The following is a 12,379-nucleotide window of genomic DNA, read 5'->3' on the forward strand; positions in this document are numbered from 1 at the left end:
GCGCGCGTTGCGTCGCACGGACCGAGTGACTGCACAGCATCCGCAGCAGCGGCAGCTCCGCGGTGCCCTCGGGCGAGCCCAGGCACCTCCCGTGCTCCGAGAAGGCGCGGGCCGGGTCGGGCCCCCCTCCCGCTGCCGCGGGGCCGGGGCGCTCCGCAGGGGGCGGCGAGGGCGGAGCCCGCTGCCGGGCTCTCCGGGGGAGGCGGCAGGACGGAGGAGACCGGCGCACCCGCGGTAAGGCACGGCGGCCGGGAACGGGACACGCCGGAACCGAAAGCACCGCGGCGACGCCGGCGGCGGTGCCGGGGGGCTGCCGGGGTGCCGGGCCCCGAGGAGAGGTGGCCCGGCGGGGCTGCGGCGCTACATCCCGTCCCGCCGGGGAGGGTCGCCCGGGCACGGGGGAACGGGAAGCGGCGGGCGGGGGAGCGGTGCGTGCGAGGAGAGGCGGCCGCGGCGGCAGGAAGCCGCGGGAGGAGGAGGAGAAGGGCGACGAGGCAAGTCGGCCAACGAGGAACTAGGCCGGAGGAGCCCCGCATTAGGGCTTCCCGGCCCTGCGGCGAGCGGATCCTTCGGCGCTCCCGGCCCGGCTGCCGGCGCCTGTCTCTGACAGCCACGGCCCTACGAGGTGCCGTTGCCCAGACAGCCTGTTCCAACTCCCGTGCGAGAACAGCCACTGCACAGACCCCACACTTCTCCCCTTCCGTGCTCCCTCTGCTCTGCTCCTAATATAACTCATGTTTTGTCACACCTTTGCTTCCCTTGTCTTGGCTCCTCCTCCCCTTTATGTAACGTACTCATGATCTTGACACAGGTATTTTCTTTGCTATTTCCAAAAGGAAAAAAAAAAAAGAAAAAATCATTCCTCAGTGAAAAGATGAGCTGAAAAACCTGAGCGGAAGGGAAAGGTTTAGATGGAACTGGTTATGAAAGTTGCAGCAGTAGAGTTGAGATGCCCTGACAGCTTTTGAAACATCATTCACACGTGCAGTCTTTTTGTCTTCAGCTGTAGCAACTCTTCCATTTATCTCCTGGTACCCATATTGGAGATACTTGTTTTGCCTCCTGTTTTTTATTCCCTTCTGTTACTGATAACTAAGTGGCCTTGAGTTTTGACGCTTGAAAACACATTCATTTCCTCCAATTATACTTTGTAACACCTCTCAAGAATTTATGTGCTGAAAGCATCATTAGACCACAAAGGCTGCAATCAGTGTGTCACCATTTTTCATATTACTGCACTAATGTGCACAGCAATCCTCCTTAACTACACAGGCCATGTCAGATCTGCATCAGGTCAGTAACAAATCAATAGAACCAAGCAAAGTGCTTCTGAATGGTGGTCAGGCCTGATATGACCTAATAACCAGCTCATGGCTCTAGGGAACTTCTGTGCCCCTTAGGGGCTAGAGGAGAGGACATAACCGTGATGTTACAAAGAAAAATGCCACAAACATACTTATTACACTCCTATCCCTCTCTAAAGAACATCAGTCATACTGGTGGGCAAAAATTCCTCTCTTCTAGCAACGAGTGTTCAGAATTTTCATAACACAGATTGGCATGTGGTAAATATGAACCCATTGTAATATAGATGTTCAGAATAGTATATTTTAAAAATTGCTGTATAATCAATCAGGTATTGAGGGCTACCTCATAGAACACAAATTAACCCCTGGAAGTATGTGTAGGTTCTGTAAGGGTAGGCTAAATCAAACTGCAAAATTTCTGTTCTCTTAATCACAGATACTTAATGTATGCATTGGTATATCCTAAGTACTGAGGATACACATGAATTACCCTGTATCTCAATAAAAAGAAGTAAGGTTGGAATGAACTTGAGTCTTTGAGCTTCCTGCCTTGATTTTTTTGTCATCTGACATTTCAAGGTAGCATAAACCAGTATCTCATGTTAAATAGTATACTGGAATAAGTAATCTTTGCTTTAAAGCCTGGCTAGAGATTGCTTTCCTGTGATACTCAATCTACAAAAAAACTTTGGTTTTGAAATAAGTCACTAGGTCAGAGAGCTTCTATTCAGAGTACCTCATTACGTAATAACAACAACAAAAACAGTAATAGTATCCTAGCATACCCAAGGAGGAGGGTTCCCTCCCATCTTGAATGTTATCCAGCTCATTTCAGCAGACAGCTTATGATTTCAGAAGTTATTACTTCTTCTGAATTTCCAAGACTTCTAGTTACAGTTATATGCTGCTTGGTAGGAACAGGTATTCACAATGTAAATAGGAACAAGATTTTTTATTGTTGCACTTTGAGGCAGAGCTGGTTTTTTGTCAGGTATTTTTTTTGTCAGGTATTGAATGGCAGCCCCAAGCTATCAGTGGTATTAGTGCAAGTCTAGAGATTCACCATTCAAAAATACACATCTACTTTGCATTTACAAGAAAAGTGCATACAATTCTTACAGGAATAACTACTACCTAGGTGCATAAAATTACTGTTAGCACGGAAAAATTAACGTAGATACACGGCTTCAAATAATTTCTTGAGAGGAGACTCCAGATAAAGAAGCAAAACATTAAAGTCTCGTGACTGAATTCAGGCCTTTGTACCTGTTACATCCACCCCATCTGCACAAAAGTCAGGAGCACCACCCCAAGAAATCTAGAGAACCATCACCAGAAACTTCCAGGGACACAAAAGCTCACCTGTGAGAGAAGCAGCTCGGCACTGCTATGAGTAATTTGCTATTCTGCTATTTGATTAATTGTAAAGGAATTTAAAAAATAATAAAACAACCCAACAAACAAAACACAACAACAATCTCCTCTAACAATTATTATGCATAGCAGAGCTTACCTTCTTACTAAATGAACGCAGTCATGCCCTCAGTCCTGTGTTCATAATGCAGGCTAGCACTCCAGTAAAACAAAATCTGCATCCTTTTGAAGTCAGGAAAGCCAAAGAAAACCCTGAAGACAGTACATGGCTCCAGATGTAGAGAGATTGTTCCCTATCTGTATTGCAACAGCCCATAGAGCCTTGGAAGAGGAAGCTCTTGCTTTATTCTTCTACGGGCACAACTTTTTTTTTCTTAATTAAATTTAGTCTTCTCTGTTTTGGCTTGTCAATATTGAACTGATTAGACAATTTCCAACTCTGCACTTAAACTCATCTCTTCCTGTGGATACCTACTTTCCCCACTCACTTTCACTAACTCCTTAGTTCCTAGGCTCCAGAAGGAGGCTGTGGTAATTGGACAGCTGTAATTAGGCTGCAGCTGATGTTCACAACAAGCAATCTTTTCAATTAGAGGTTTGATGATACAGGTGCACAGTAGTTTACAGGAGTTAACAGTCATTAGTTAGTCTGAAAAATTTGGGAATCCCTTTGCTACACTATTTAGAGCTCTTAGTTACCCAAACAAGCCAGTCTACTGATGGTGGCACTTTGAAATGGTGCCTTTCTCCCAGCTCTGTATATCTGTGTCGTAATTACCCAAGAGGAATGGAAACTGAACAACCCTGCCAGTCTCTTGGACTTTGTTTTTTCTCAGCAAACTCTTTCTTTACCTGATGTAAGCTGCTTAAGTTAAAAATTTAGTGAGGAAGAAAAGCAGAGCTTGTGGCTTCCACCATTGCTGCCAATGCAGCTTGCCGGCATGTGCCGAAGGTATGGGGTGTCTAGCCTTCTTTCAAAATTTTACCTCCTGAGGGACATGTTAGGCATGAGAGCATCACAGCTTTCCCAGAGGCTTAAAATTAATCTGGCATCCACTGAGGTTTACTTATCTACCCATTTCATACATTCCCAAACGCTGTTTTTGTCTTGATGCACTTAAGAGTTACTACAAGCCTTCAAAATTTCTTTGTTCCTCTTCTTTTTGAGGGGTGGAGGAGAAGTTGCCATGCACCCCACCAAATTCCTTCCTAGCACTTGTCTCCTTAAATTCAGACAGCTGTGAAAATAAGTTTCCCACAGAAGCTGGGTTCTTCATTTCACCCTCCAGAGAACACTTTTGTTTGGTTGTTTGGTTTAAGCTTCGAGCAAACTCTTTAGAGCTTGTTTTCAAAGATGCCTAAAACATGGCTTAGAGTTATATAAGTATCTGGGCACCTGACAGGCCCATGTCAAGGCAATTTAGAAAGTGAAATAAATATTTATCAGAATTATTGGGCACTACCTCCCTTTGGGACTGCTGCCCTTGATTTTTCAAGGTTTTGGGTTTCGCACATATGAAGTGTAGGGACAGTACCCATCTACTGCATATTATATGGATAAAACCTATTTATTAACAGCACTTTGAGATCCTCAGGTGAAGAAATGCTTTTACATCAACTTAATATAACTGTAGTGGATTGACAGGATAAATCATTGTGATCTTTAGGCATGATTCTGCAAGAACCACGGCATCCTTGATTTCCAACTTTGTTCATAAGGATCACAAGAGTTTATGCTTACATATACACTTATTTAGTGGAACAGCTAAATGCCTGATCATGACACTTCTTTTTCCTCCTTTATGCTACAGGTCCAGAAGCACTAGGGTACTTGATTTAGTTTTCATTGCTAAGCCACAAAGACTGCAAACATGTCTCTGGAAGATATCCACATGAACACCCAGGATTTGCTTGAACAAAAACAATTAGATGCTGGAGGATTTGGAACCATTTCTTTATGCTTTCACAAGAAACATGGATATGTAGTATTAAAAAAAGTGTATACAGGACCACAGCGCACTGAGTAAGTTACAGATCTCAGTTCTGATTTTTATCTTTCAGTTAGTGTAAGTCCGCTAAACTCAGTGGAGATAAATCTAAATAGAGTGTAATAATTTCGGGCTTTTGGCTTCTGGAGATACTGTACATGAGGCAAATAAGATAATGCTAGCAGTTGTCCTGCAAATTTTCCTTTTTTCCCCTCACGAGACAACTTTTTAAATTTTAGCTTATTGTTCAAGTGAAGTTCCTGTTTTTCATTTCGAGGGGAGCACTGTTGTGAATTGTTAAGAATCAAGAGGACTCTTGCACACTTCAGGAAATGCAGGAACTCAGTGGCCACATGATATTTTCAGACTTGCAGATATATTTACAATACAGTTATCCAACTGTAGATAAGAAACTAAACGCACATAAACTACCAACAGGATTCCAACTGCTCATGTGTAATACCAAGAATGTAACCTTCTCCCTTGAGAAAAAAGCAGAGCGAGCTAAGCCCACTGATTTAATTCAAGGATTGAATTAGCTGTTGATTTCAGTGGATTCAGGTCACGTTGCAGCTCTACTACCTCACAGCTATAGCAGTTGTAAAGCTCTTCCATGAGTCATCCCCTAGAGAGAGACAAAAGTCCATGTTCTTTCTACTTTGGGTTATAATAAATGAACTGAGTTTTTATTTTGCCAGTAGAAAGCAAATTAAGAGATTCTAGTAGTTTGTAGACTGCAATGACAGTTTGGGATGAACACAGTTAAAACAGACAAGCCTGCCAAGTTTATTTTTGCGTTTGTGTTTTTATTTTCTCACTAGACAGGCTCATAATTTTGTCCTTTTAAGTCACAGGGTAGGAAAGCATTAGCAAACAATACAGTATCGAGATTTTCTTACATGCTTTTGTCTGATGACTAGAACAGGAGCAATAGTAAAAATACCACCTTCTATATTATATAATGGATACTATCCGTTTTTTAGCACCCTTAGTGAGTTCCCAGCTATGTACCTGTGATTATTCATGGGTTGTACTGAGGCCCAGGTAAAGAGTTGGGCTTTGAACTCATCCTCAACCAGTAATTGTTAGCAAATGCTATCATCCAGTGTGTGGATGGATCCCTTATAATAAATCCATTTTGAACATGAACATGAATATCAGCCCTTCAGAAACGAGACCTCTGTAAGTTTCCTGTAGAAGAGGTAGTGGAGGAGGTCTTGACCCTCCTTGTTCCAAGGCTCTTTCACCTCTACCCTGATCCCACCCCTGTTCAAAGATTTGGACATACACAACCAGCAGTGCAACTATAAAAAGAATGCTTATGCACTTTCTGAAAAGCAGGCCTTAAAATCAGGCTGAGCAGACAGTCTCTATGTAAGGCATTAGAGTGGAGTCTTAGAGAATATAATCTGGCCTGAACAAAGCTGTATCAATTAAAAATCAGCTGAAGGTATGGTTAATCGTACAGGGGCTCTAAGGATGTTGACATTTTTGGCCACTGTTTTCCTTATGAGTCAATGTCCTTTTCATCCCTGTGTTCTTTCTAGCCCAGCACCTAAGTTCAATGTAATTTCTGTTTTACAGATACAACGTTTCCCTCCTTGAAGAAGGCAGGATTATGCGCAGATTGCAGCATGACCGTGTGGTAAAACTACTGGGTATCATTTTGGAAGATGGAAACTACTCACTTGTGATGGAGTATGTGGACCGGGGAAACATGATGAAAGTGCTACAGCAAGTGAGCAGTCAATTACTTCATCTCTTAGGGTTGATAAGGTGCTTGAAATGGACAGGATGTTCCTGCCATCTCCAGAGAATGGAGCCTTTATTTTCTCATTCTTCCTTCTGTGTTAAAAAGCCAATGGCAGCAATGCCTTTTCTAGAGCAGACAATGACTGTGGCTTTCCTGTGCATCACAGAGGAGCAGACCAGTTACAGGTTAAAAAGTTATAGAAGTGTTTGTAGAGATATGTGGAGAATTTTCTAAAGAAAAATGCTTCTGTAATTACGGAGTGACTCTAGATTTACTTTAATGGCAAAATTTAGATCCAAGAAGGGCCTTAAAATCCTAGAATATCCTGAGTTGGAAGGGACCAACAAGGATCATCAAGTCCAGCTCCTGGCCCTGCACAGGATAACCCCAAAATCACAACCACCCTCTGGGGGAAAAAACCTTCTAATATCCAGTCTAAACCTCACCTGACCCAGCTTCATGCTATTCTCCCAGAAAGGTCCTCACAGAGAAGAGAACAGTACCTGCCCCTCCACTTCCCTTCATGAGGAAGCTGTAAACCATGATGAGGTCTTCCCTTAGCTTCCTCCAGGCTGAGCAAACCAAGTGACCTCAGCCGCTCCTCATATGGCTTCCCCTCTAGACCTTCCACCATCTTCTTAGGTCTCCTTTGGATGCTCTCCAGTAGCTTTATATCCTTCTTATATTGTGGTGCCCAAAACTGCACACAGGACTCAAGGTGAGGCCACACCAGTGTGCAGTGGACAATCACCTCTCGATCAGCTGGCAGTGCAGTTACTCTTGAGACTGAGAAAGAAACTTTTTTTAAAGATTGCGCTTTAATTTGATGGTTGTAGCTGCATTTTTTAATAGATGGCATTTCTTGTTCTTTCTTTTAGCTCTCACTGCCTTTGTCAGTGAAAGGGCGTTTTGTGCTGGAGATCACAGAAGGAATGCTTTATCTGCATGAGCAAGGCTTTGTACACAAAGACTTAAAACCAGAAAACATCCTTGTGGACAGAGACTTCCACATTAAGGTACTTATTAAAATGTAAATGGAGAAAGCTGGTGATATGGGTTGAAGAATTCATTTCAGCTGCACTGCATAGTGTTCCTAAAGTGGCAGGATTGGTAGTTTAGTGAGCTATCATGATGAGAGTGTCACTAAGAGAGTGTTAGCCATGAGTCGTAGAAGTATGGTAGCCTATACAACCTCTGAGTCTGAGATTTGCAGAGTATTCCCCCAACTGTGAAAAAAATCACTAAAGGCATTTAAAAAATAATATTATTGAGAATTAATGAGCTATAAATAACAAAACAACTAGAAAGGTAAAACAAACATTAAAACAGAGATTGAAACAAAATGGAATGTGTTATGTATCATGTCTTTTGTCCTAGATTGCTGTAATCTCTCCTCCTGTCTTTAGCTCCTTCTTTTTATTTCTTTCCTTCTTTTGCCTATTATCTTTTCCTCTTTTGTATCCCTCTTTTTTTCCTTAGTCATCCTTTTAAAATGACATCCAGCAGCTACAAAAAGAAAAAAACATCAGGACACTACTTCAAAGAATGGCTTATAAGCCTGTTCCAAAGCCCTTCTATTAATTTTAGAGGAGGTTTGGATCAAGACACATAGATATAGAGGCTACTGCGGAATAAACCTGAGTGGAATATGCAGCAGTCCTCATCAAATATCCTGTTTCTGGTCAAGGTGAGTTGTTGAAATAACCACCCCATTACAGTTTGAAACTACAGAATAAATTTCTGTGAAGAGAGCTCTGTCATTTTCTATTTCTCACACATAAATTAGTGAATTGTTAATATAATAGGTTAATATAGTAACAAGTGCAGTATGAGCAGTTTGCAGATAAGAATTTTTAAATTTTTTTTTTATTTTTCCAAAAATAAAAACCCCATCATGATCTGCTTTAAATATAAATTGGATGGGGTTTGGGGTTTCAGCTTGCTTATATGACCAGACCAAACTAGTCTATCATCACACTTCATGACAAACTGAGGTGGAACCTAAGATTAAATTCAGAATCAGGTCAGATTTCCATAAGCAGGTTGATCAAAAATATCATTTAAGGCAGCTGTTGTTAAGCCATCTGCTTAAATGTGTCTAACACTGTCAATATTTAGAAAAGGAAGTAGTTGTTCTAGGAAACTGCAAATGTAGAAAGATTTATATCATATCTTCTTCCTCTATCACATTAAACCTCCTCTCACTTGTAGACATGAATTTAGACTCTCTGGACAGGCTACTTCCTCAGCAGCATGTCACCTACATTTTCCTCTGAATACATGACCTCTAAATGCAGCCCAAAGCTTCAGAAACACAAGAAGAACAATAAGCTAATTAGAGGCAACAAGAGAGAAAGGAAAAATGTGCTAGAAGTGAGCCAGGATATCACCTCAGTTTTCACTTGAAGTAATTGGGTTACACAGCTCTGTTTGAGAGCTGCCTGTGGCCAAGGGAGACAGTCTCATTTTCTTTCATTTTTCCTCTCCTGTTGACCTTCTGTTCCCTTGTGTTAGCACTGGTGCTAATCTGATCACCCTGTCCTGATTTAGGAAGCCAAACCAGCAGGTTACTATTTACCTTGTTGGCAGTGCTACCTTTCCGTTGGGGTGCACTTGGTTCAGCAAGCTGGCTGCATGCCTTGCACTAGTTCTTCCCAGATAAGTGTCCGTGCTGGAACAAGAGGAGCAGAGGGAGCATATAACAGGAGACTGGGAAAAGGAGGGAGGGATTTCTTTCTTCATCAACAGCCATTAGTCTAGTTGCAAAACTGCACCCTAAAGTTTTGGTAATGTCACCTTGTCAAACATACAGTACCCAGGTATCCCTGCTTTAACTTATTCCATGCTATCCTTTTCCATCTCTCTTTGTCATACACATCACATTGGTTTAGATCCCCTTCTTCCCCTTTTGTGTGGGAAGATCTAAGGAAGTTGAGTTAAATGGAATCTAAATGGAAAGGGCAGTGAGGGAGGAGGGATATCTGCCCATCTCATAGATTGCTTCTAGATTTGAACCTTAGCTTCTTTTTGTATGAATTTCTGTTCTCCCACAAGCACTGCAGACAGACCTCAAACATGATTGTCAATACAGGCAAAACCAAACTTCTTCTATCCTTACATTATGCAATTGTTCCAAGTAGGGTTAAGTTAATAATGAAGGCTTAATGGTTCCCAGTTGGCAGTGATACTTTATTTGGGGAAAAAACCCAAATCAAACCTACCAACCAACCAAAGAAAACCAAACCAAAACAAAAAAAGCAAATAGTTTGTTTTCCTTTTTTTAGTTGCATTTTTTCTAGTGTTTCATTTTTAGGTAAGTTATTATATTATTATTAATAATTATAAAATTGAGCACTGCATGAAGTACTTGTTTATCTCCTCTTCATTACAGCACTAGCTCTGACATGTCCAATTTTTCAGATTGCAGATCTCGGTGTTGCCTCCTTTAAGAACTGGAGTAAGCTAACCCATGAAGAAACTGTCCGACAGAAGCAAATCAAGAGCACTTGCCAGAACAATGCTGGGACTCTTTTCTATATGGCCCCAGAGCATTTACTCAGTGTTAATGCAAAACCAGTGGAAAAATCAGATGTTTACAGCTTTGGCATAGTGATCTGGGCAATTTTTGCTAACAAGGAACCATATGAAAGTAAGTTACTTCTGAAAGAATGCTATGACAAAATGATGTTACAAATGTTAAGCATTTAAAGTTATAAAATTAAGATTAGTAGATTAAATCACCCATGGCCTAAAAAAGGGACTGTTTGGCACCTCATGGCCAGCAAGAGGCATTAGTTGCATCATTCCTCACTCCTAAGCATGGACAAGAACATCTGAATGAAATGTAGGCGTGAGCTGAATCTATTCACATCTATATGGTGTGGGCATAAACTGGACTCAGTGGCAGAAGTTAGACAAACCTCATGTGGGCCAGAATGGAAACTTTGATGTCCACTGTTTCCTGAGGTGGACTAGTTACGTGTGGTTTTTCTTTCAACAGGAATGATCACACACAGTTACCGCTTCTCAGCTGCGTGGTGCTAACTTCTCAACATGCACTAATGTTAGCCATACATAGGAGCCAACTGTGGAATTCCAGAGTAACGCGTTTATAATTTTGAATGGATTTTTTTCTAACTAAATGGCTAAATGTTACCTATGTGGCCATCTTTGTGTTCATACCCAGTGCAGAGCATAAGCAAGATGCAGGTTCTAGGGAGCTAGTTCTGTCACCCTTACTCACACTGGGCATATCTTACACATAAAAGTAAATCCATTCATCTTAAATCTCTAATCCATGGAAGTTAGGGCAGTGGATTCAAATTCACTAATATGAAATATCTGTAGATGTAACTTGGACATCTTTGAAACCATATTTTACATATCCACAAACACACAGGGAGCTGCTTCATCGTTTATTTTACCTATGGAAAGGTAGCAAAACCTGTGATGAGGATCTGATAGGAAATTTTATTTTTCAGATGGTATAAATGAAGCCCAGATTTGCTTTGGCGTCATAAATGGAAACAGACCAGACTTAAAGGAGATCACTGATAAATGTCCAGTGGAAGTTATTGACATAATGAAACAATGCTGGGAGCAAGAGTCAGAGAAACGGCCAACCTTTGCAGGTAAGGCATTGCTTTAGCATTCTTTTTGTTTCATGTCCATCAATAGTTTGCAATGGAGCAAAACAAACTTGAGTGTTTTCCTCCTGAAATATAATTTTTTTCTTTGAAAACCAAAATATCAATTCACATGCCCTGTAAAGCATGCTTCCTGTACCCTGGCCATTTTTGGTCAGGGATAAGCATTTACAGATTTGAGAAATACTAGTGAGTGGGTGAAGCTACGACACTTTATACCTGATGATAATTTCTCTTCAGTGTAGTATAATCTTCCTGCTGAAATTTTTAGAAAAGCTAACATTAAGGGATGTAGTATATCTTGACTATGACTGAGAAAATATCCTATTCAAAATAGTCTAGATTCAAAAGCTGTCCTAGTAATTGTTCCATAAGCAATCCAACTGACTTTGACTAGCTCATCATCCTTTCATATGGTCAGATCCCAAAACACTTGCAGTCAGTAGAAGTCTTAGCTGAATGGTCTGGGAAGGAGAAATTATAAGAGCATTCAGGAAACAAGTCAAAATCCTATGTCTCCTCATCTCTTCTTTCTATCTCAATATATAGTGCCAAAAAAAAAGCTGACACAAAAAAACCTCCAAAACAACAACAATAAAAACACAACCCACCAAGAAAACCCCAACATATAACAGGAAATTGAGGTTTGTATTTAGACAGGGGCACCAACAGCTTCATATACGGCAGGCATGTACTTAAATACTCAGAGGAAATTTGTGTACCAGGAGGAACCCATCTACTATCTCCATATTTAACATACATAATCTACTGCTAATAGATTAAGCTTATGCTAGTACTGAGTCTTAGCTTCTAATTTTCCCATATGCAAGTCAAGGAAAGGTGCTCTCAGCTACAGGTCACATACAGAGAGGTTTCACCCTAAAAAGAAATACAACAAAAAAAACCCCGTGGAAGTTATCCTGTTCTTATTACTGTTTTAAGGATAAATGTACCATGTGAACAAATTCCAAATATATGTATAACTTTGCTGTTTCTGACCTGATAGAAGTCTTTATTCAATCCTTATCCATCAAGATTGTTAACATTATGTCACTTTTATTTTCCATTGAAAACCACTTTCACTTAGTTATTTTCTTTTTGCAGAAATTAGTGAAAGATACAAGCCATTTTACTACCAAAATCTAGGAAAAAATATCGAAGAAGATCTGAAGAATTTAAAAGTGAGTAACTTTCTAAGCATTTTATGGTGTCAGTTCCCCACATCCCCTCTTCCCAACCCCAGTTATGGCCAGATTTTGCCACTTGGAGACTGATCATGCTTGACCGACCTGGTTTCCTTCTGTGATAAAA

The 12,379-nt window shown here is 41.0% G+C and overlaps 2 protein-coding genes across 5 annotated transcripts in view; one reads left to right on the forward strand and one right to left on the reverse strand.

Annotated features, from left to right (window-relative positions):
• Positions 1 to 12,379, forward strand: part of RIPK1 (receptor interacting serine/threonine kinase 1) — a 23,624-nt gene continuing 11,245 nt past the window's right edge. The window contains exons 1-7 of one of the 4 annotated variants that reach the window (XM_032700287.1): positions 131 to 234; positions 4,493 to 4,704; positions 6,254 to 6,407; positions 7,301 to 7,438; positions 9,843 to 10,071; positions 10,904 to 11,053; positions 12,173 to 12,249. In XM_032700287.1, coding sequence (XP_032556178.1) covers positions 4,553 to 4,704; positions 6,254 to 6,407; positions 7,301 to 7,438; positions 9,843 to 10,071; positions 10,904 to 11,053; positions 12,173 to 12,249 — 900 coding nt within the window. In that variant the 5' untranslated portion in view covers positions 131 to 234; positions 4,493 to 4,552. Of the gene's footprint in view, positions 235 to 4,492; positions 4,705 to 6,253; positions 6,408 to 7,300; positions 7,439 to 7,901; positions 8,110 to 9,842; positions 10,072 to 10,903; positions 11,054 to 12,172; positions 12,250 to 12,379 lie in introns of those variants that run through there. The other 3 variants (XM_032700448.1, XM_032700521.1, XM_032700370.1) reach the window with 3 other exon arrangements.
• The window catches only part of LOC116793609, a 21,130-nt gene continuing 17,760 nt past the window's right edge, over positions 9,010 to 12,379 (reverse strand). Inside the window, exon 3 of the transcript XR_004359561.1 lies at positions 9,010 to 9,093. The gene's annotated coding sequence lies outside the window, so the exon portion shown is untranslated. The remainder of the gene's footprint in view (positions 9,094 to 12,379) is intronic.

This window comes from Chiroxiphia lanceolata, chromosome 1 (genome assembly GCF_009829145.1).
Source record: "Chiroxiphia lanceolata isolate bChiLan1 chromosome 1, bChiLan1.pri, whole genome shotgun sequence".
NCBI classification, from domain to species: Eukaryota; Metazoa; Chordata; class Aves; order Passeriformes; family Pipridae; genus Chiroxiphia; species Chiroxiphia lanceolata.